Source organism: Mesoplodon mirus (genome assembly GCF_964341445.2).
Source record: "Mesoplodon mirus genome assembly, chromosome: 14".
Taxonomy (NCBI): domain Eukaryota; kingdom Metazoa; phylum Chordata; class Mammalia; order Artiodactyla; family Ziphiidae; genus Mesoplodon; species Mesoplodon mirus.
This window is the reverse complement of record NC_138990.1, coordinates 51,280,649-51,305,464: the sequence shown is the minus strand read 5'-3', so window position 1 is coordinate 51,305,464 and position 24,816 is coordinate 51,280,649. Positions and strand designations below refer to the sequence as shown.

The window sequence follows — 24,816 nt, the reverse complement described above, 5'->3', positions numbered from 1 at the left end:
TGTTCTTTGCAAAAGCAGGAGAGTACTTAGTGAACTCTGACTGGAAGAACTTTCCAGAAAGAGTCAACAAGAGACCAAGGAGACAAAGAGAGCAAAAAGGCAAAGCAGTTGTTAAGGACTTGGTTACAGAAGAACTTAAAAAATAGGAGATGAGGAACAAGGCTTACAAAAAGAGTCACTGTAAAGTTTTAAGAAGTAGTTTACAGTGAGCTAATCCAGTTCATCAAAAATGGTTCAGATTGTCTCATGATCCTATTAAAGCATTATTAATCTCTACAAAAGACATGAGCAAACTTTAGGATCCCAGACATGTACCTTAACTGAAGCTATGTGAACTGAACAAACCACTTCTTGACATTACTAAAACATTCCAGCAAAACTGTATTTATAGTTTAAAAAACCCACCATCTCAGAAGAGATCACAAAAGGAAGAGAAATAGATAACCCTTATGTGTTTGAATTTTAATAATTCATTTTAATACTTCATATAGTACTTAGTTATTAACAAATGGCTTTTATGTATATAATTTAAAAAAAAGCATAAAACTCTGTGAGGTAAATATAACCTTTCTTTTATAGGCGAGAAAATTGAAACTCATAGATGTTGAATGATATGCCCAAGCTTACATACCTGGAAAATAGAAGACCAGAACCCTGGTCATTCCAGTTTAAAGTATCACAAAAAGTTTGGAAAATAAAGGAAAAAACTAAAATTTCCATTAATTCTAATAATTATCTTTTTACATCTTCTTTCCTTCCCTCCCTCCACAGATTGTGGTCACTGGAGTATCTTTTTTTTCACCTGACATTGTACAACATGCATCAGTCATGACTACCTAACCTTCATATAGATGACTTAATGACTCTACAATATTATATGTGAATTCTTCCAGTCAAAATAATACTATGGGGAAGGCGCTACTCTATAGAACCAAAGACAAATAAGAAAAAGGCCGTTACTTCACCAATCCTGTTATTGACCAGCCAGGTTTTTGATTTTTTGTTTTTTTCCATTACAAGTAGAGCTAAAATGAAAAGTCTTTTCTTTATGGCTCATGAGTTGCAGGGGTGGTCACTGAAGGAAGAGCAATCCTTCCCTCCAGAAACACTCTCTTTCCCGTCACAGTGTTTTTGAATTACTGTCCGTACATTTAATTCTGCACCCATCACCTTTCTATATTTAATCATTGAGAAGAAAATGTGTGTGGATGAAAATAGTGTTATATTTTATTCCCTACTGCTTGCAAAGATAATTGTCTCACACAGAACAAGTGTACCCTATTGAGGAAGAGCGAAAGCTTTCTTAGAAGCATAGATAAAATCAACCGGGATTGAGCAAGATAGTAACACAGTCTATGTTTCATTTTATTTGGGTCTCAAAGGACCATTTAGTCTCCTGCTTCCCTCAAAATACAACCATGCTTTAGCCACATGGCGTAAACTGAAATGGTGATCTGGAAGTTGATGATTTATCTGGAAAAGTATCAGCTCTCCATTTCAATATGTGCCATGATGACACAGCTTCAATCAAATTTTCAACAAACACAATCATGGCCACTCTCTAGGCCAAATTCTGGGGGAAAAAAATAAAAAACACCTTAAGAATTCCAAGTGGAAGGAAGTCTTTGTAGATCCTGAGGGGCCTTTATGTTGCTTTCAATTTAGAGAAGTGTCAAAATACGTTTCTCCAAGGGCCAAGAAAGAAGAATTATGCAACTTAATGAGATGTTGCCATATTAAACCCTGGGCTGACGGTTCTGAGTTTTAGGCAATTCCCAGCCAATGTGCTCATCATTTTGGATCCTTCACCCTACCCATGGCGTCTCTGGGCTGGAAAGCACATTAGAGGCCATGTAGCTGCAACAGTCATCACCCACATCCTAATTCCACTGATAAGGCAGGCTCGGAAAGAGCATGGAAGCTTCCAGAAACAGCATGGCGCCAAAATATTTGGTTATTTCTTCCTCACTCCCAGAGTGTTTGGCCCAAACCTGTGTAGGTACAGGTCCCTGAGAGAAGCCCTCCGTCCCGACACAGTGTCACTTACCTGCCGAGGCCCGGGAGCGGCACTGCCCAGTCATCGGGCTGTACTCCTGGTTTTCATCAACGCACACACACAGGAAGGACCCTTCTACATTTTCACAGAAGGCTTCACCACACACGCCACTGAGCAGCTCACATTCGTTCACATCTGGAAAAGGGAGCACAGATCAAGTCAGACGTGTTCCTCACTCCTGACAGCTCTTTGTTTTACCAGCTGTGCCAAGACTAGTGGTGTCTGCTGGAAACAAGGTGACCCCCTGGGAGCAATCAAACCCTTCAGCTATTTGGGGGAAGGGGCTCCCAGAGGCAGGGCTGAAAGCTTTGGTTTGTGTGAAAGGACCGTGAAATCACAAAGCAGTTTCCAAACTCCAATCCTGGCTTTAAGGAACAACTCGGAATTGTACTGCAAGCATCGTATGTACACTGTTTAATTTTCTCTTCCCTGACTTTTTGACATAATGAGGTTTTAAATAATATGACACTTCTCTCTCAGTTTTAATTCAAGGAAACTTAGCAGCACTGGCACTTCAGAAACTGCAGAATTCTTTAAGTGCATTTTTAGAAATTGTTTTAAATCTACTCAAATGTCTAAAACTATAGTTTCCTAGCAGCCAAAATGTCCATAACTTAACAACCAGAATTCAGGTTGTGTATCCCTTTGAGAAATGAAGGAACAACCCCTGTAAGTAGTCACTGGGCTACATTAATCATTCATGGGAAACAAACTGGTCCAGTAACTCCTCAGTGATTTCACGATGCCTTTAAAAATTCTGTTGGTGTTCCACAGTGTAATTTCTATTTTGCCAGATATTTTTCTTTTGTACTTAAATATACTTAATTAAAACACTAAAAACTCACAGATAAGTCCATTTTATTTAAGTACATGGCCATAAAGAAAGGCTAATTTTGTGTTTGCCCTTGCCCAATACTACTTTTTACCCATTCTCCTCTGAAGAAATTTTATTAATGGGTGTCCAGTTAAACAAAGTACCTGACTTGGCATCTGAAATGCTCATGTATTTTATGCATTAAACATGATTAAACATGTACAAACATCAGTTTTCATGAGCACACTCTGAGATGGTTTATACAAAGTTAAAAATTTGAGCAATTATCCAAATCATTCAGGAAAAAAAAATACAATTTTCACCTGCTATTCCCAGTTAATTGGACAAAAAGTTTATGTCTCTTGACTTATTTGGATAATTACCTCGGTTTTCCATTTCACTTTGTATATAAACAGATATAAATCCAATGAGCTGAGTTTTGCTTATGAAAAGATATTATGACAAAGTAAAGCAGACAGTTGGTATATTTAATCAACCTGGACAGTCATAATTTAGAACAGAAAAATTGACTTTAGAAATTTGCCAGTTTGCATTTATCAATTTTAGGTAACTGTCAAATGGAATTTTCTACTTTCTAACTTGTAATATTTCCAAGGCTATTGAAATCTCTCCTACCAGACTGTACATCCAATCAAAAAATATTTTCTAGTTTACTTCTATGGGTCAGATTGGGGAGACAATGATGAGTCAGGCAGGCCCAACTCCTGCCTTCAGGGAGCTTACTGTCAAGTCAGGGAAATTAATCAGATAATCATACAGGCCAGGAGAAGGGCTGGGAATGAAAAGTACAGAGCACGATGACAGCACGGAACAGTGGACCTTAAGTGCAGGGGTGGGTTAGGGAAGTGACAGAGGAGCCAAGCTCTACCTTAAGGATGCGCAGGTAAGAAGGGTGGGCAGCCAGGGTCCAAGCAGAGGGAAAAGTGTGGCCAAAAGCTGCTCCCAGAGGGCTGATTCATCTCTTAAACTCTATAGAACACCCAGAGTGGTGAGGTACATATAAGAGGTGTTCAGTTAATATTTTTCAAAGAGAGAAGAAACAGACAAATATAACGATATTTGTTGGGTTCATTAACATAACAAATATTCCTTCTATAAGGGTGGTATTTTATGGGTCAAAATGAAGCATCAACATGGGTTCGGTGTGCTCCTCTGACTGGTTAGAAATGAACATTAACCAGGGGCCCAGGAGCTATGTGGAGTCAGTGGTTTGACATCTGATACCTCATTAGGTAACAGTTAACATTTACTGAGCACCTACAACAGGCCAAACATTAGGCCCAGCAAGGAGAGAGAGACACACAAAATTCTCAATCACACGGAGCTTACTGCCTTGGAAAAGGCAGCTGCAGGTGGTACATACATGATTAAATTATTGCAAAAAAGCTTGTAAGTACTATAATAGAATTTGTTCAAGGTTTTCCAGAAGCAGGAGAAGGGATCACAGCTCAGCTGGAGTGAGAAGTGGGGCAGGGATGGTATCTGGGAGGAGATGGCATCTAACTGCCAGCTTTAGGAACGCGTGGGATGGATCTAGGCTCAGGGAAGGGGAGGCCACGAGGATATTCCCAGCAGAAGGAGCAAACAACAGCCTAATAACTTCCCAGTTACGTGAACAACCATAAGCAGTTTTATGCTGCAGGAACATAAATGGGGAGGAAGCAGGTGGTGAGGCTGAGAAGGTTAAGTGGGGGCCAGACCACACAACCTATTAAGTCAAAATATTTAGTGAATAGCAGATGGTTTTTACCACTTGTATTTTAGTGCAAAGGAGACTACAGCAGGAATTGGAACAAGTGTTAACGACAGTGTTAGCTTAAAGGCGGTTACTATTCAAGTGCTTTTATTGTTCAATTTCTAGATTTTGTTTTTCCAGTTTAATCTGGATGGGAAATGAATTGGTGCTTTAATTGCAAATTTCCAAACTAAAAAGTTACTGACTCCTCGTCAAGTGTCATCTGCCATGTAACGACCAGAGGTTTCCTCCTTAATTAAGAATAAGGAAAAAGCCTTGCTATCGGTGAAGTTATGAAATGAATACCCTCCTTCCCATTTAACTGCTCTAATTGCAAACGTTTCATAATGAATTTCACTTAAAGAAATCATGGCTGATCAGAACATGAACTATAAAGTATCTTCTTTTATGTGAGCATGTGCTGGACCATATTCTAGGACATCTGATGATATTCAAGATTCCTTCCAGCTCCGACAATCCCAGAACAGATTGAAGAAATATGCTTGCACAATCCAAAGCATCATTTTACGGGTGTCATTCCTGGAAACAGAAACCCATGCCAACACTTTTCCTTAAATGCACTTGCCTAAGGGAGGTGCATTTTGAAGACAGACAAGCTCCACCACACACCAGACTCTATTTCCTGTGCAGGAGGGACTGAAGCGTTCCACATACCCAGCTAAGAGTTTAAACAGATGCTCTTTTTAATATACATTTAAATCCAAAGTTATGCTTCTCTATTTCTGAATGTCCCTAACCATTTCAGAAGCCACAGGATCTTTTTGCACATCTCCAAACCGTACGACAAGATCAAATTATGATGCAATTCTGCCCAATTATCTTGCTTCCATCTCTCCTGTGGTTGATGACTTTGATTTCTTTTCGATAGAGAGATATGAAACATGTCGGGAGAAAAAAATCTAAAAACTCACCCACACACCCTTGCCCATCCTGTGGGGCCTGAAAGCCCTGATAACAGAGGCAGCGGAAGGAGCCAGCTGTATTGTCACAAAACCCGTGACTGTCACAAATAGTGTTGTTTACACATTCATCAATATCTGCAAAAAAGACATTGACCATGAGACACAAAACATAGACAAACACCAGCTATTAATGGGTAGACAGAGGTGCTCAACACACCCCGATTAGTATGAGATGATCATGTTTCTACAGAATGAACTTCTAAAACATTTTACATATACATAAAATGTTTGATGAACATATCTCATTAGACAAAATATTGGGTTCTATGAGAAAGAAAACAGTTACTTTTCCTCAGGAAATGTTTTCAAACTGAAATGACTGCTGCAGTTGCCACGGTCAGTGTTTTCTAAATGTTTTCAACTCTTTATTTCCAAGGAGAGGAGATTCCTACAGCGGAAATATGTGAAAGTATTGTCACCTTTTTTGATTGCTGTAAATGCTAATCATTCTATCTGGCGAACTGGGAGCTGAAAGTATTGGCCTGCCTGGGCAAAGGTTTATTCAACCCTAGAGATAAGCTTGGTCAAGTCTAAACAGCATTCCCATGAAGGGGGCTGGGAATGGGGGGTGGGAGTAGGGGGAAAGGAGGAGGGGGAGAGGGAGAATTTGATCTGATAAGTTCAGTGGTGTAGCCAACCAGTCCCAGTTATTCTAGAAAAAAAGACTTTATTCACAAGAAACAATTTCCTGTCACCAAGTTATAGCCACTCAGGTCCTAAATGTCAGTGCTGCTCCAACTGATTAGCCAGTGGCCAACTTGTGAATTCACTTTGTTCTCTATAAACCTGATGATAGGAGTCCTGTGCTTTCTATCCCCTGTTAATAAAAATGTTCTCATAAAAGTGATGTCTCAATTGTGAAGTTACAAATGGACTTTTCGATACAGTTCTTCCTTACCCTCACAGCTACTCCCTTTCCTCTCCATTCTCCCATCCCCATCACTCCCGTTCTCCTTGTTTATGGCCACACTGCACATTCCACCCTCCAGGCTCCCTATCCTCTCTGCCTCTGGACTACACAGGCCCCAAACACAAGTTTTTGGAGAAACAATCAAGATAAAACGCAATTACTGCATCCAAATACATGTGAAGAAGATTTCACGTTTATGTTCAAATAAAGAAATAAGATAACAAACGATAAAGAAAGTGACAAGTTAAATTGCACTCGACAGAATTTAGTTTGGTGGAGTTCATACTAATAAAGTTGAGTTTTCTCTTTCTAAAATTTTAAACACCAAGTCAAAAATTTTTCAAGAAGAAAAAGAAGATGCATGCAATGATATTCAGCAGCTCTCACTTCTCTTCCTAACTGTCCAACACTATCAAGCATAACTTCAGAGACTGTCTCACTTCTGAATTGTAAAATATGAGTGACTACAAACTTTTCTTAATTTTCTCAACTCAAAACTGTGTCCGGGGCCCCTTCTCCATCCCTACCGGTCTCTTCTTCCTCTAGTCCCACCTGCTCATCCTTCTTCTGCATCTTCGATTATTCCTCCCTGGCTCCTTCCCTCACTGCCTTCAAACATGTTAAAATCTCTTGGAAAAGCTTTCATTTTACCATGATGTCACCAACCATGTTTTTCCATTCTTTCTATCATTGCAAAACATATCAAAAGAACTATCTACATGTATTGCTTTTATCTCCTAATATACTTCAACAGTAAAAAGGAAACTAACAATACTGATAACATTAATAATATTAGTACATTTCTAGAATTACTATGATAATTTACAAAATAACATGTATAAAGCACTCAGAACATTGCCTGGCATGTAAGGTAGGAAGTGTACATGTTACCTACTATTATTACTATTATAATTATTACTCCTCCTCCTCTTACTCCTCCCTTAATGACCTACAATCTGTCTTTCTAATTCTTCATCCCACGAAACCTCTTTGAGAAAAAACACCAATGGCCAACCTATCGCTAAGTTCAATGATCATTTCCCAGTCAATCTTCATCACCCTAGACCTCTATGTCTGGTCAACATCTTCTCCTTGAACTCCCTTTTCACGACCCCAGGGAGAGTATTATTCTCGTTCTACCTTTAACCACTCTGGCTCACTCTCACCCTTTTCCAGCCTGAAGGTGGTGTCTGCCCGGGCTCAGCCCTCCCTGGGATCTGCTTCATCCTCAGCACTCCCTTCTTCTCTGCTCTCCACCCTTTCCACACTCTCCAGACTTCACAGGGCACAAATCCCCAGAACTTTGTCTCCAGTCAGGATCCTTCTTATTCTTGATCATTTCATCTTCTATTATCATCTCCAACTTACCGAGCCTAAAACCACATTCACTGTCTTCCTACTAAACCCCACTTGCTGGCCTTCGTGAGCAATCCCTCTCACCTCTATCCTTCCTCTTTTGCCTCTTCATCTTACCTCAACTTCAATGGAAAAACTCAATGAAATTATTTCACATCTTAAAAAAATGAATCTCCCTTGCAGCATCTAACACAAAGACACTCAATAAATCTGCCCTGATGGATTTTCAATGTCAGCATCAGGCTGGGATCACAACTGATTTATTAATCACAACCATGAGAAGGGTAACTGCACTGTGTCATCAAGTCACTTCACACAGGCCACTGCTCATTTTAGACTTCCTGAAATGGGCACTTGTTGAAGAGATTACGTTATTCACTGAACCACAGGATTTAAGGGCTGGAAAGAAACTCAGAAGTGCTTTAATTACCACTTAACGTACTGACGGTCTCCCAGTCTCTCTCAAGGGCTGGCCCTCTGTCCTTTAGAACCATTTATCTAATATCTATTGGACATGTTCATAGTAAGTGAACTTACTCACCATTTCTCCTGTATTCCCTTCTCCCGAGAACCCAGCGCATCACCCCAGCCATGAACCTTCCTGTCAATCCTTCCCTCTCTCCTACTCCTCATCCCTCCCCAATCATACCCTCTTATCTTTCCTGATATTCCTCATACTCCTAATTGGTTTATCTCTGGTCTTGTCTCCCTCCCTCTAATCCATTCTCCACCAAACTGCAAACCTGCCAGGGACATTCCCTCGCTCTGAATGTTCCATACCTCTTTGCGGCTAGAGAACACCGACCACTCTTCCTGGCAGAGCCCCGAGCCCTGAGCCCCCTTCATCATCTGGCCTCTGGCTACATGTCTGGTCATGGTTCTTAGCCAACCTCCTTCCTAATTTATGCTCCAGTCCTATGAGGATATGCACTAGAGTTCTTTGAAAACCCTGGAGTCTTTAATTTCTCACTGATTTTGTGCACATCTCTTCCTCCACTAGAAATTCTCCCCTCTGTCCGCTTTGCTCAGAAACTCTCCCTGGCCCTTAGTCAGCCCAAGAGACACCTCCTGTGTGGCAGATTTCAGGGACGCTTCTTTGTGCTCCCAGAGTGTTTGGAGACATTACCGTGCTTATCAGGGCTACTTTTGGGGGTGGGGAACCTTCAACTAAACCTCACCAGCAACTTATTCCCTACGAAATGGGACAGTGGACAGCAAAGGAGGAGGAAGGGAAAGCAGCGCCTGGAAACCTGGTGGCTTTTCAGTCCAGATTCTTGAAGTAAAAGCTCTTGCTTTCCTTTTTATGAACTCTTGTGCACTTATAGATGACGATTTCTTGTTAATGATTGCCAGCTCAGGGACTGAATAACTGACCTTAAGGTGAACAAATCCAGAGCCGGTTATGAATTACTGGGTGTCTTGCAGTCTCAGACTTACTGTAATAGTGATTAACAGAGAAAGTTTAGATGAGCAATATTTTGGATTTCAACAAATAGGAAAAATAACATAAAATGCCTGGAGACTAGCTCTTCAACAACTAATATTTTATGAAAATGATATACTCTAACTTTCAGCAGTTTCATGTTTCAACAATGAGGTGAAGTAATAGCTTAATAAGAGGATGTTTGCTTCACTTCTCTAATTACCTATATTTAAAAAAACATCATTTCATTAGAATGTTTTTTGATGACATGAGCTCTCAGAGATTTTTTTCCATTGTTAGTCCTGTCTATAAATAGATTTATAAGAACTGCTACAACTAATATTAACTCTAAGAATAAAGCTAAATGTTAAGAAAATTTATTATTATGCTAGAATAAAAGCCTGATCAAGATGCAAACTTCATTAAATGGATGAGTAAAAGCCACCCCATTTTTGCTGAAGTTGAATTTTGAATATGAAACTAAATTTTGAATGATTTATATATCACAGATTTTCTTTTTGCTTAATGAAGGATGACTCTGTTAAATTACTAAAAGAATTTTGCTTGGGCATCTGTAAAAGCCATGCATGATATTATCTATCACCAGTCATACTGTCCACCAGGTAAGTGATACAGGAGTAGCTGTCCAGAGATCTCTCAGCTGACAACCCAGATGAATTTGATACACTACTGTAAAAATTGATTTCTCATGCAAGTTTTTGTATTACATTTTACTAAGCAAGGCAGATATAAATATTATCATTTCAATGGAAATGAATTCAAGAAAAAATTACACAGACCAAGGAAAGCAGATTACTGGTGTGAATTTTCCAATAACAAGATAACCTAAATGTCAGAAAGAGAAATAGAGCATAGTCCTGGATGAACGGAACTGCCAAGGGCTCATTTTTAAAGGAGTAATGTTGTCAATGACCAACAGGCCCACACTTTGAGGGTCTTAACCACTGTCCTACTTGGTAGATCAATTTTCCTTGTCCGTATGCTTTTTACTTAGTCCATTTTCTCAATGAACCAAAAGTTTTTCAAAACCTACTGACTGTTATTAGGGATTCTACATATAACAGGAGAACTCCAACCTTGTACCATGTCCTTCGATTCTCACTTAGGTAAAGTGAACTATGAAATAACATGAAAGTATGGAGAGGAAACATGATTTTCTAAAAGGAGCTGGGGTCAGGTAAACCTTATTTACTAACCAAGAAATTACAACTGTGTTCAAAGACCTCAACAATGAAATTCATAACAAAACCTCAATGATTCCATTAGATGTTCTGTGTTATATGCAGAAAAGTCCATGTGCATGGGGAAAAGGGGTATTTGGGTATATTCTGTCAAATAAATGATGTGGTTTTCTTCTTTTCAGATATGCTTTTCAGTTTTTTGTTTTGCTTTGAATTAACAAGAGTCTTTTTCTCACTTTCTTAACATCTCCTACCTTTGTTTCTTGCTTTTCCTTTTCCTTATTCTGAGCAAGACATATCCATCTATTGAAGGAAGGAGCTCTCTGACGAGCCTTCCTTCTGCTGCCAGGGCTCTCTAGAGAGGTGCATGATGGGAACGGGGTGTCATTTTTGATAAGGGATGACTCATAGGAAAATCCCCACAGCTCTTGGATGGTTGGGAAGAAAAAGCCTTCCTGTCATCAAAGCACTTTATTTTTATTTATTTTTTTAAAAAGATTTTTTGGATGTGGACCATTTTTAAAGTCTTTATTGAATTTGTTACAATATTGCTTCTGTTTTATGTTTTGGTTTTTTGGCTGCAAGGCATGTGGGATCTTAGTTCCCCGACCAGGGATCAAACCTGCACCCCCTGCATTGGAAGGCAAAGTCGTAACCACTGGACCACCAGGGAAGTCCCCATCAAAGCATTTTTAGAAGAATGATAAGGTTTATCTTAATTCAAAGAGACTTTGAAGATTATCCAGTTCAATCTCTTCATTTTAAGAACCAGAAGACAGAGGCCTAGAGAGGAGAAGTAATTTGCCTCAAGGTTACCCAGTCAATCAGTGGTACAACTGGCAAAGGAACAGAGCTTAATGAAGGAACAATCTTCAGAATCTAAGTTTGTGGCTGTATCCACCACATCTTCTTGCCTCCCACCATGGTTATAAAACTGAGAGGATGAACAGAACTAACCCAATTGTGAGCCCATCAAGTACACTGGAGTGTGTCCACTATGAAGGTGTAAGTCAGAACACATACTCCTAGACTTACCACTTACTGACTTACAGTTTAATCAAGTAACCTCCGCTTGTCCTTCAACAAGGCCTTGACATCAAGTATCATCATACCTGAAATCTAAAGATCTGAGGTTTTGTAGGTCCTGAAGATGCTACTTTTCTAGGAGACCCTTGCAAAGAAAGACCCATCAAGCACCAGGGATGTGTAACCCACGGAATGTCCCAGGACCATGTCCAGAATTGGTGCTCTTTGGATCTCTCCATGAGAAGGAATGACCCACTGTTTCAGCCCAAGGCTTCCTGACCAACTGGAATTGGTTAAATGTTTGGCACTAGACTCTTAGGAGAATAGAGCCAAAGAAAGGGGGCTTACACTGGAAGGGATGTAGGGTTCCTGCTTCAGGAGAAATGCAGCCCTCGGACTCTTTACTGAATGGAACAGAAGCAGACCAGGAGACGGTAAATACCAGCCAAGAAGCGGGACTGAACAATGTTAAACCAGCTGAATATCTGCCCAAAGGAATTTTTAAATGGCATGGCTATGGGCCCAAAAGAGATTAAGGTCTCTCTCACAGCATAGGAGGGAAGCCAAGATTAAACGGAAGATGAGTGCAGGCCTAAAGAAAAAAAATAAAATTTAGCCAATAGGAAATTAAAAACTGGATTTGGAGACGGTCCAGACAACACAATAGGATATGGAAAGAGCCTTTTAAAAAAGGTCCACTGAGGTCTGGCAACATCAACAAGGCTGAAGAATATGGGCCTTATTGTTATGGAAAATAACTTTGTTCTGGGAAATGGGGATGAGCCAGAAAACAGCAGAAGATGACATCCTTGTGCAGAGTTTGACTTCCATGCTGTTGCCTGACAGAGAAGTTGGGGAGAAAACCTGTGGACCTTCATGGTCACAAGTATGTTTTGAAAGCTAGTGGCCTAAGATCAGCAATGAGAAATGACAGATGTATAGCAAGTTATTTCAAATCCAACTTTCCAGCCCCAAATTCTGGAAAACAAGGCTGGCCAGTGAGAGATCAATTTTTTTTTTCCAGCCTTGAAACTCACTACTTTAAAAGAGATTTACTTGAATTATTCTTTAAAGCTTACCCAGAGCAGCCTCCCAAATGATATCTGGGAATAGCTAGAAGTTCCCGAGAAACAAAACTTAAACTCTGCTCTGATTTTAATCATCCACTACATGAATAACATACATTCACCAGCCACAGTTAAAGATAACCTAGTGGAAAACCACCCTAAAATCACAATCATCATAATCCCAAACTTATCCAAAGACACGGGACTCATCCTCAGTCACCTCCCCACATACAAGCATCGCACTCCTCTGATTTTCTCTCTTGTTCTATCTCCAATCTCTCCCCTCTTCTCCAACCTTACTGGGGGCCTCCTCATCTCTCATCAGAATTCCTGCAGTGACATTCTACCGGGTTTTGTGCTCTCAGCCACTCACTGCCACTCCAAACCCATCCTCCACAATGAGAGAATGATTAACCTATTGACATAGTCCAACCAAATACTTCTTTGCTTAAAGCCTCTTCAGTTTTTCTCCAGGGATAACAGTATCAAGGCCCATGCCATGTGCCTTCTGGAGCTCATCCGTACTCGGCTTCTCAGATTATTTGCTTTCCTAGCTGGCCCCTCTGCCCCTGCATCTTCTACTGCCCTTTCCCTGTCTACTGGATCATTCCATCAGGATCAAACACTTCCTGCTATCATCTTAAAAACAACAAAGAGCCTCAGGGCGCAAAATCCCTTCAGCTAGGACCATATTTCTCACCCCCTTTAACAGTCAAGGTTCCAGACTTTCCTACATGTGCTGTGTCTACTCCATTAGTTCTCTTTTGCTCCTGGGTGGCTCTAATATATAGTACTCCACCAAAACGGCTCTTGATAAGGTCATCATTTTGTGAAATCCAAAGGACTCTTCTTGATTGTCATGTTAATAGATCTCTCAGTGGTGTTTAACACACTTGACAACTCTCTTCTTCTTAAAGCAGGCTCTTCCCTTAGATTCCATGGTCCTATATGCTCCAGGTTTTTCTCTTAATCCTCTAGCCACATTCCACAGTCTTTCTCTTTTACTTGACCCCTAGATGTGTTTTTCAGGGCTTAGTCCTAGGCCTTCTTTTCTTCTCATTGCATGGTCTCTCTTGATGGTCTCATCCATTCTAATAGCTTCAAACACCATCTATATCTGGGGACTTCCAGTTTGTATCTCCAGCACAGACTTCTATTTCAAGCACCAGATCTAACTTGATCCAATTGCTTGACTGTCACACCCACATGGACATCTCAAAGGCAACTCTAGTTCAATACACCCAAATCATACTTTTGATGTTAAAAATTTTTTTTGCTTAATTTTTCACCATGTCAGCAAATAGTGCCACCAAATATCTAATTGTTACATTCAGAACCAGGGATCTATCCTCAGTATCCCTTTTCCTCCTTACCCTACATCCAAACCAGCACTATGTTCTAATCCAGTACCAGGTTCTCTCTCCAAACCATTTCTTGAGTCATTCGTTCCTCTCCATAATACTGTTACTACTCTAGCCTGAGCTACCAATATGCTTGGTCTGAACAACATCTGAGAAGACACCCTGAGTTTTCTCTTGCCCCTCTAATCCCATTTTCAAATGTACCCTGGGCAATATACACTTTAAAAATATAGAGTATTGAATAACATCAAACCTAAGAGTTTACTTTATATACCATCAAAAGAGAAAGAAAAAAGTCTCTGCAAATTCAAGTATTTCATACTGCTTATTTTTAAACAAATCACATCAACTGGAAGAAGCATCCCAATATTAAAGTGTGAAAAAATATGCATCTTAGAAATGATGAAATTTAGTATATCACTGTCCTGCTTAAAATCTATCAGTCTATTTCAATTATTCTTAGAATGATATTCAAACCCTTAATGTCTCCTGTGAGGCTTTGTACATTCCATCCCCAACTCTCCAGTCCATCCCTCACTGTGTCTCCCTCCCTTTAAGCACCAGGCATTGGTCTTTTTCACCTCCCTGAATGCACCTAGTACTTTCCTACCTCAGCACCTTTGCCCTTCCTCCAACTCCACCTGGGAACGCTCCACACCACCTCACTCTTCCACGGGAAACTCCCTCCTCAGGGCTCAGCTCAAATGCCATTTCTTAAGAGACCCTTCAGGTGAAATAAATGAGCTTTCCCTCCTCTTTCCTCTCATTGACTCTGTTCTTTCCCTTGCAGCAGCATAATGATCTGTGGTCATATGCTTTTTGAAACGTTTACTTGTGTATTTACTGCTTGCGTCCTGCAAGTGCAGTTCCTAGAAGGCAGAGATCATGTCTGTTTTGCTAATCACTGTATGTCCACAGCCTTGAACAAAGTCTGGCACATAATAGGTGTGTAATGGCAACATTAAACATAATACTGTTGAATACAAAAGCAAGCAAGCCTTCCACAATCCAGCCTTTGCCTACCTCTTTAGCTATATCTTATGTATCACTTTTCCCCCCATCACACATGTTCAACTGAAACCAATTTAATTACTATGTCCCAAAATCCATGCCGTATTTCATGTCTTCAAATCTTTGCTAGTGGCATCTATTATGCCAGAACACCCCCTCCCCATCCGTTCCCCACAGATCTCAGTTCACATTTTTCACCTAGATAATGTTCCTCTGCCCTCCAAGCTCTTCTAGTCTCAGCTGGAGCTTCTTAGAAGATTTTTTGACCCAATCTTGTGTTGAAAATGTGTCTACTCACACAGGCTCTTCCTGACCCTCACTAAACACTTATGAAGATCTTAGAATGATGGTATATCACATCATCACCAAAACACAAGGCTGAGCACTCCCAGCCACAGCATGGGAGGAAGAACTACTGAAGCAATGGAGCTGAGCTAGAAAAACAGCTGGTAACCTAGCCATTTCCCATTCCATCCGAAAGCAACAGTCAAATTAAAGCTGTGCTGCAGACAGTTTAAAAAGTAGAATTTATAACGCAGGAACATGTATTTGAAAATTTCAAATTCCAATTTCAAACACTCTTCTAGAATGAGGAGAAAAGGACAAACTGATGGGCAAGAAAACATTCTATTTTTTTTTTTTTTTTGCGGTACACGGACCTCTCACTGTTGTGGCTTCTCCCGTTGCAGAGCACAGGCCCTGGACGCGCAGGCCCAGTGGCCATGGCTTATGGGCCCAGCCACTCCACGGCACGCAGGATCCTCTTGGACCAGGGCATGAACCCGTGTCCCCTGCATCGGCAGGTGGACTCTCAACCACTGTGCCACCAGGGAAGCCCAAAACATTCATTTTTATATCCCAGATATATGAAAGAGTTAAATACAAAAAAAAAAAAAAACCCTCACAAAGATAAAATACTATAAGAATATAAATATACAATCGTTCACAACAGAACAGGGAAAATGGCCAAGTATAAAGCAATGAAAGAAATAACGGCACTATAAAATTAAAAGGCAAGTTAAAGAATGGGGAAAACATTTGTAAAATATTGATCAGTGATTATTATCCTTAGTACACATAAATCAGTTAGAAAAACTTTACCTCAGGTAGGTAAAAAAAATATCTCACAGAAGAAAGGAGATAAATATAAAAGAAGTTAACCTAATATAAAATGCAAATTAAATATTATTTTATTCTTATCAAATTAACAGAGAAAAAAATGAACATGAGTTTCTTTTTGGAGAGAATGTTAGGAGGTCTAGGAGGTCTAGACTAGGAAGTCTCATTGGGTTCTGGTGGAAGCAGAAACTGGTACAACATTTCTGGAAAGCAAGGAGCTCACATATGTTGTTAAGACCCATAAAGCTGCTAATATCCTTTGATCTTGTAATTAAATATCTTAGAATCTACTCTAGGGACATGGTCATTGATGAAAAGAAATGTTTATATACAAGTTTCTTCATAAAACATTTTTAACGGCAATAACAACATAGGACAGAGTCTATCTCCGTAATTAGGAGCATATCTTTAAAAATGTATGGTACAATCATAATACTAAGTGAAAAAGTAAAGATAAAAGCATATGATCTTATTAAAACACTTAAATACTGAAAACTTAAAAAAGAAATAGACCAAATAGCAACTGGTTGGTTGATAAATGATTTTTTTTTTCACTTCTTAACATTTTCTAAGTTTTTCAGATTGAGGACATATGACTCTTAAAATCAGAAAAATTATTTGTTTGCAGTCAACTATTTGAAGATATGAAAGTAAAAAATTATTCTACTTGAGTATATACCTAAGTATATTCTGCACTCTAACAGCAATGAATAAAACTGTACAAAAGTGGAATAGACATTCATAAATATTCTAAAATATACTTAAAAACTTGTAACATTTAAATAATTCTTCAAATTGACAATTAAGAAAGCTGAATGTTTTACTTTAAAATAAACTGTTTTGCTTGAAATGATTTTAAAAAATTACTTAAGAGAAATGCTGCTGATAATTATTAAGTTAGGAAATATTTTAAGTTAGGAAACCATAGCAATTTTCAACAATTACAGCTGCAATTGAAAACAATAAAGCAAACAAAAATAATCCAAACAAAAAGACTTTAAGTGCTTTTTAATCTAACCAAGATTTTTTTTTTTTTTTTGCATACAAAGCTGTATCTGTTTAGTTTCAAAAACTCTGGAGACGCTGCCCAAAAGTAGTCTTCTGAACGTGAATTCAGAGATTCTGTTGAATGAAAAATAAACACTTTGAACCTAATCTCTTCCTCAAACACAAATAGTACATTGCCACTTGTAAATGTTTCTATCTGAAGATTGACTTTTCTACTGCTTACAGATAAGTATTGTATACAATTTCACTTTTTATTATGTGAAAATAGAATTTAGACCAAAACATTTTAGATCTCAAACTTAACTTTTGGTGCATTTTATTTTCCTTTCATTCACTATTCAGTTAAAAAATCATAGGAAAACATTCTTTCCAAAATATATATAAAAAAATAAGTTAGGGGTGATATAATAAAAAATACTCTAAAAGGGGGTGGGTGGGGAAGAAAGGAAAAGGAACAAAGAGATGAGACAAATGGAAAACAGAATTAGGTACAGATTTGAACCTCTCAAATACCAGTAATTAAATGTATACAAACTAAATTCTCCAATTAAAAGACAAAGACTGTCAACATGAATTAGACAAGAACTAATATATCCTTTTTACAAGAGAAAGAACGTTCAATATAAGAACAAAGAAAGACAGGAAAAGATAAGTTGTGCAACAGCAAACGAAACCATAAACAAGACGAAAAGACAACCCTCAGAATGGGAGAAAATATTTGCAAATGAAGCAACTGACAAAGGATTAATCTCAAAAACTTACAAGCAGCTCATGCAGCTCAATATCAAAAAAGCAAACAACCCAATCCAAAAATGGTCAGAAGACCTAAATAGACATTTCTCCAAAGATGTACAGATTACCAATAAACACATGAAAGAATGCTCAACATCACTAATCATTATAGAAATGCAAATCAAAACTACAATGAGGTATCACCTCACACCAGTCAGAATGGCCATCATCAAAAAATTTACAAACAATAAATGCTGGAGAGGGTGTGGAGAAAAGGGAACCCTCTTGCACTGTTGGTGAGAATGTAAATTGATACAGCCACTATGGAGAACAGTATGGAGGTTCCTTAAAAAACTAAAAATAGAACTACCATATGACCCAGCAATCCCACTACTGGGCATATACCCTGAGAAAACCATAATTCAAAAAGAGTCATGTACCACAATGTTCATTGCAGCTCTATTTACAATAGCCAGGACATGGAAGCAACCCAAGTGTCCACTGACAGATGAATGGATAAAGATGTGGCACATATATGGAATGGAATATTACTCAGCCATAAAAAGGAACGAAACAGAGTTATTTGTAGTGAGGTGGATGGACCTAGAGACTGTCATACAGAGTGAAGTAATTCAGAAAGAGAAAAACAAATACCATATGCTAACACATATATATGGAACCTAAAAAAAAAAAAAAGGTTATGAAGAACCTAGGGGCAGGACGGGAATAAAGACGGAGACTTACTAGAGAACGGACTTGAGGACATGGGGAGGGGGAAGGGTAAGCTGGGACAAAATGAGAGAATGGCATGGACATATATACACTACCAAATGTAAAACAGATAGCTAGTGGGAAGCAGCAGCACAGCACAGGGAGATCAGCTCAGTGCTTTGTGACCACCTAGAGGGGTGGGAGGGAAGGAGACACAACAGGGAAGAGATATGGGGATATATGTATAGCTGATTCACTTTGTTATAAAGCAGAAACTAACACACCATTGTAAAGCAATTATACTCCAGTAAAGATGTTAAAAAAAAAAGATAAATTGTGCAAAATTTAACTGAAAGCATATGTAGCTATATGAAAGATAAAGTAGATTTAAAGGTAAGATGCACTGATAGAGACAAATAGTGACATTTCAAAGGGATGAAAGGTTCAATCCACCAGGAGGATACAAAAACTCTATATTTAATTCCAGTGTCAGAAAATATATAAAACAAAATCCAGAAAACTAAAATTAGAAACATAAATCTCCATAATAATGGAGATTATAAAATACTCCCTCAGTAAATTATGTAATAAGCAGGCCAAAAAAACAATAGGGATATAGATGATATGAACAACACAATTTACAAACTGATCCCAATTAATATACACAGGTCCAAATGCAGAATATACATTGCTTTCAAGTACACAAGAGATAGTTACTAAAAGTGACCATATTCTGAGCCACAACAAACTTTAAGGATTGAAGTCATTGAAAGTATGTTTAGCTGACTAGAGATAGAAATTAATAACAAAAAGATAAGTAAAAATCTCTAAATTTCTAGATATTAAACAAAACAACTCTAAATAATTCATTGGTCAAAGAAAAAAGACAATGGACTTGAAATATTTTTATCTGAATAACAAAAAAACATCAGAACTTGTGAATGCAGTAAAGCCATTCTTAGTCATAAATACATATATTAGAAAAGTTTGAAATCCAATGATCCAAGGATCAATCGCAAGAAGTTAGAATTAAGGACAAATTAAACCCCAAGAAAGTAAAAAGAAAAAGTATAAAAGCAGAAATTAATATAATCGCAAACGAAGAAAACTTAACAAAAGAAAGTTGTTTCTTTGCAAAGACCAATACCCCCTAGGAAGACTGAGAGCAAAACAGAGAAAGCATAAATTACTAAAATAAAAAATGGAGGGGCCTCCCTGGTGGCGCAGTGGTTGAGAGTCCGCCTGCCGATGCAGGGGATACGGGTTCGTGCCCCGGTCTGGGAGGATCCCATATGCCGCGGAGCGGCTGGGCCCGTGAGCCATGGCCGCCGAGCCTGCGCATCCGGAGCCTGTGCTCCGCAACGGGAGAGGCCACAACAGTGAGAGGCCCGCGTACGGAAAAAAAAAAAAAAAAAAAAAAAAAAAAAAAAAAATGGAAGGCATTACTACACATTCTACTGACATTAGGAAGAGATAAGAAGATGATATTATGGGGGCTTCCCTGGTGGCGCAGTGGTTGAGAGTCCGCCTGCCGATGCAGGGGACACGGGTTCGTGCCCCGATCCCGGAAGGTCCCACATGCCGCGGAGCGGCTGGGCCCGCGAGCCATGGCCGCGGAGCCTGTGTGTCCGGAGCCTGTGCTCCGCAACGGGAGAGGCCACGGCAGTGAGAGGCCCGCGTACAGCAAAAAAAAAAAAAAAAGAAGATGATATTATGAACAACTTTGTGCCAATGCACTGGAAATTTTACCTAAAGTGTATAGATTCCTTGAAAAACAAAAGTTACCAAAACTGACATGAAAAGTCAAAAAACAATGTTATTTTATCTTTTAAGTACATCTTAACTACAGTTTAAAAACTTTCATAACACACACCCCCCCAAAATAAAACAAAACCAAAAATTCCAGGCACAAATGACTTTACCTGTAAATTCTTCAAGGAATCCGAGGAAAAAGTAACACCAATTTAACACATACTTTTTTCAGAAAATCCGAAAGAAGGGATACTCTCAACTTATTTTATGAAACCAGAACCACCATGATTCCACAGCTTTACCAGGACATTAAGAGGAAGGAAAATTTACATGAACACGGATGTAGATATTCTAAAAAAATGTTATCAGTTTGCCTCTAGGGATATGTAAGAAGGCTAATACATCATGACTAATGGGTTTATGGTAAGAATGCAAGGGTATTTTCACTAAAAAAAAAATTAATATGGCTGGAATGCACATGTGATGGTGACCACTAGAGCTACCATCTTGGACCATGATATGGAAACCACATGTCAAGGACAGCAGAATAAAACAGCTATTGTCTGGGTTCCAGTGCTGTACACTTGCATTCTGAATGCTCAATTACTTGTTCTTGAACAGCTACATAGAGAGAAACAAACTTTCATCTTGTTTAAACAAATCAGTCCATGCAATTCACATTAACAGAATAAAGGAGAAAATAATTTTTTAAATAGACACAGAAAAAGCATCTATTACAATTCAAAACCATTCATAATAAAGACTTAGCAAATCATAAATAGAAAAGAAGTTCCTTATCTGATAAAGAGTACATATTAAAAACAAAAACAAAACTATGGCAAACACCATACATAAATATTAAATGCTTTCCCTGCTGAGATCAGGAATGAGACAAAGAAGCTAGCTATCACAACCTTTATGTAGTAGAGGTCCTAGAAAGACTAAGATAAGAAAAGTATAATTATCAAAAGAAAATAAGTAAATACTTTTTCATCTATAACATAATGGTTTATGTACAAAATCCAAAAGAATCTGCAGATAAACTACTAGAAATAACAAGTAAATTTAGTAAGGTAATAGATACAAGGTCAATGTACAAAAATCAAATGTAGCTCTATGCACTAGTAACAAACAATTATAAGGGTAAAAAAACCCACTTTAAGTACCATTCACTACAGTGCAGAAATATTAAAAACCTAGGCATAAGTCTAAAAATGTTGTGTAAGACCTTACACAAAAAAAGCTGTAATGAAACACCAAGATACATGAAAGAAAACCTAAACAAATTGAGGGATAAGTCTTATTTAGGATTGGAAGACTCAATATGGTAAAATGTGAAATCTTCCCAAATTGACCTGTTGAGTCAATGCAATTCCAAACAAAATCCCAGCAGAGTTTTTTTTTGGTGAAAATTGATAAGCTGATTATAAAACTTATATAGAAATGAAAAGGGCCAAGAATAGGCCTGACGATCTCAGTGAACAACAAAATATAACAATTTAGAATTTGCAGCACCATATATTTAAATTGATTATAAAGCCACTGTAATTAAGAGAGTATGCTATTGGAGCAAGGGTAGATAAGTAAACCTATGGATAGAATGAGGAAGAAATAGACCCATATATATTTGACCACATGCTTCATAACAGAGTTACCAGTGCAGATCAGTGGGAAAAGGCTGCTCTTCTCAAACAGCCATGACCCAAATGGACATAGGAAAAAAGTATTGAGTTGGCCAAAAAGTTCGGACATAGGAAAAAAAGTATTGAGTTCGGGTTTTCCCAGAAGATGGCGCCATAACCCAAACAAACTTTTTGGCCAACCCAATAAATCTTGACCTCTATTTCGCACCATATGCAAAAATCAATTTCATGGCAAGGACAGATTCCAAATGTAAAATATAAAATAAAGCTTTCAGAAGAAAATATAAGAGGTATCATAATGACTTCAGGGTTTGCAAAGATTATGGACACAATAAGTACTGATCTCAAATGAAATAATGAAAACACTGGACTTCATTAAAATTAAGAACTTGGGTTCAACTGAAGTTACCATGGAGAGAATTGTTGTGTAGGGTACCTCCTTTTGAAGAGGTTTGTTATACAGAGGTAGACAAATGAAACAATTCTGAAAGAGCCAATATAAAGGTATGAAAAGTTGTTGCACATCAGTCCTCACAAGGGAAATGCAAATTGACACCACAGTGAGATACCATTACTTAGCATAGCTAACCTTTAAAAGGACTGACAATTCCAACTGTTGACAAGATGTGGCACTGGAAGTCTCACACTTAACTGGCGGCAGTGTAAATTGGTAGTCTGAAAAACTGGCTGTATTTATGAAAATGAGACATACATATGTTCTATGACCTATAAATTACACTACCAGGTAATATCCAACAGAAATTAGTGATTACATCCACCAAAAGGTATGTTCAAGATTACTAAGGCTTTATTTACAACAGTCCCAAACTTGAAGAAATCCAAATGGCCATCAACAGTAGAATGGATGCATAATTGTAGTATGTTCATACAATGAAATACTGTACAGCACTGAAGATGAAGTACTGCTACATGTAACACAGGTGAAGTTTATAAGCATAATGTTGAATGAAATAAGCCAGACACAAATGAGTACCTACTACATAATTCCACTGATACAATGTTCAAAAACAGGCAAAACAAAGCCATGGTAATGAAGACAAAATAGTGGTTACTGCTGTGTATGGGTATTGGGCAGGGGGATGGGTAATAATCAGGAAGAAGCTTGAGAGAGCATTCAAGGAGCTCATTACCAAGTGTGCTCACTCTGTAAAAGTTTATCAAAAGTATCCTTATGACTGATGCACTTTTCTTTATATATTTTAAGCAATTTAAAAAATTTACTTAAAAAAAAAAGCCAATCCACACTGCTATATTTCCTGGTTAAAGACCATCTTACACATTCAAAAGCTCATTCTGTCTCCCTTTCTCCTTGGTAAGAGATATATACTTATTAGACTAAAATATTAAGGGAATCTAAGTAGCAATCCTGATCACCATTCACTACCTGTCCATTGTAAGCCATTCAAATACTCTGACACTTAAATTTCTTCCATATGCAAATGAAGTCGCTATTTTTCTGTTTTTTCTTAAGTAGGAATACAGGTGAAAATAAGAGAACCAATGTAACACAAAATATCTTTTCTTAAAATTTTAAAATTTCTATGTGACCCACTGCAAGTCAAGGTAATCATTTGAATACTGTCCAGACTATGCTACTATTTTCTGTCTCATAGGTGAGGGAGAATTACTATGGAATGAATTTTTAAATCATTTTCTTAGAATTATAACAGCATTGCTGTATGTCCAGAACAGACTGGAATCCTAATGTTCCAGGATATAGGGTTTTAGGAATCATGAATATTTAAACAGAAACATGTGATGTGAAAAGGGAGGTCATATTTGACTATTAAGCATTAATGATGATTGATCTGGATCAGTACAGCTCCCCAGGCCCTTACTGGCAACACTCCCTCCCACGTGCATCTGAAATGCTGAGAGTGGGTTCCTAGTTCTCCTCTCTTTCTCCACCCCACATGCCCTTTCATAAGTTTAAAATTAATACAGCTAGTAAATGTTCTTCTTCATGAGGGTAAAATATAAAATTAATGAGTTTTTAAATTTTGTGGGTTTTTTTTAAGACCCCAAAAAGTCCTAAGAATTTTTCAAGTATTTAAATTATGTCCCTTCTCATTTCCATTTGGCTTTTGAAGACAAGGAAGTGGAATAAATGTACAGAAGATTATCTCTATTATTCAAAATAAGGCCAAGGATGAAAATCCTCATGAATGAAATAATTTTAGGTCAACTGCTTTAGAAAAAACTTCAGAAGAGTGTTTTGGCTTTCACATTTCAAACTGGATTAACAAACTCATGCAGTGAAAGACTAAGAAAATGGGGAAAGTGGTCTGTCTCACTTCTCCTCAGGTTCTGTAGCTGGAAAGGGCATCTGTGTCATTAAACAGCTCTGAAAGCCTGCAGTTTGCACTGGGTACAGATCTTTCCCCTCAGAAAACGGAGACACAGGTGGAGGGGAGAGGTGCTGCCTGGGGAAGCCACTGCAAGCACCAGATGTTTGTTCAATTATGATAAAACCTCGGTATTATCGGTGAAAATCCAAAACTGAGTATCTGTGACATTTAAAGGAAAAACTCTAAGTTGAAAAGGTAGTATATTTTTAATGAGACACCAAACACTTTTTCTTCTCACAAAAGCAAAACTTGTAAACACAATAAATCATCCATGCTTCTTTTGAAAGAATCAAAGTGATTTCTGAACTTAAAAAGCCATTTTCTTCCTATTTCTTCCCACGATGGACTGAAAAAATGTTATATAAAAACGGGGAAACTGAATGAGAAGGATTTGAATTTGCCACAGAAAAAAACATTTCTAAAAATTTAAAGAGAAGAAACTGGAAGAAATCTTTTAAAAAACACTTTTCTACTCCCAAAGGTCAAGAATAATCCTCATTTACCATCATATAATGGA

The 24,816-nt window shown here is 38.2% G+C and overlaps 1 protein-coding gene across 7 annotated transcripts in view; it reads right to left on the bottom strand.

Annotated features, from left to right (window-relative positions):
* Window positions 1–24,816, bottom strand: part of LTBP1 (latent transforming growth factor beta binding protein 1) — a 429,217-nt gene that overhangs the window by 45,078 nt on the left and 359,323 nt on the right. For all 7 annotated transcript variants that reach the window (XM_082641886.1, XM_082641887.1, XM_082641888.1 and 4 more), the window contains 2 exons: window positions 5,559–5,684; window positions 2,048–2,191 (listed from right to left, as the gene is read on the bottom strand). In XM_082641886.1, coding sequence (XP_082498012.1) covers window positions 2,048–2,191; window positions 5,559–5,684 — 270 coding nt within the window. The remainder of the gene's footprint in view (window positions 1–2,047; window positions 2,192–5,558; window positions 5,685–24,816) is intronic.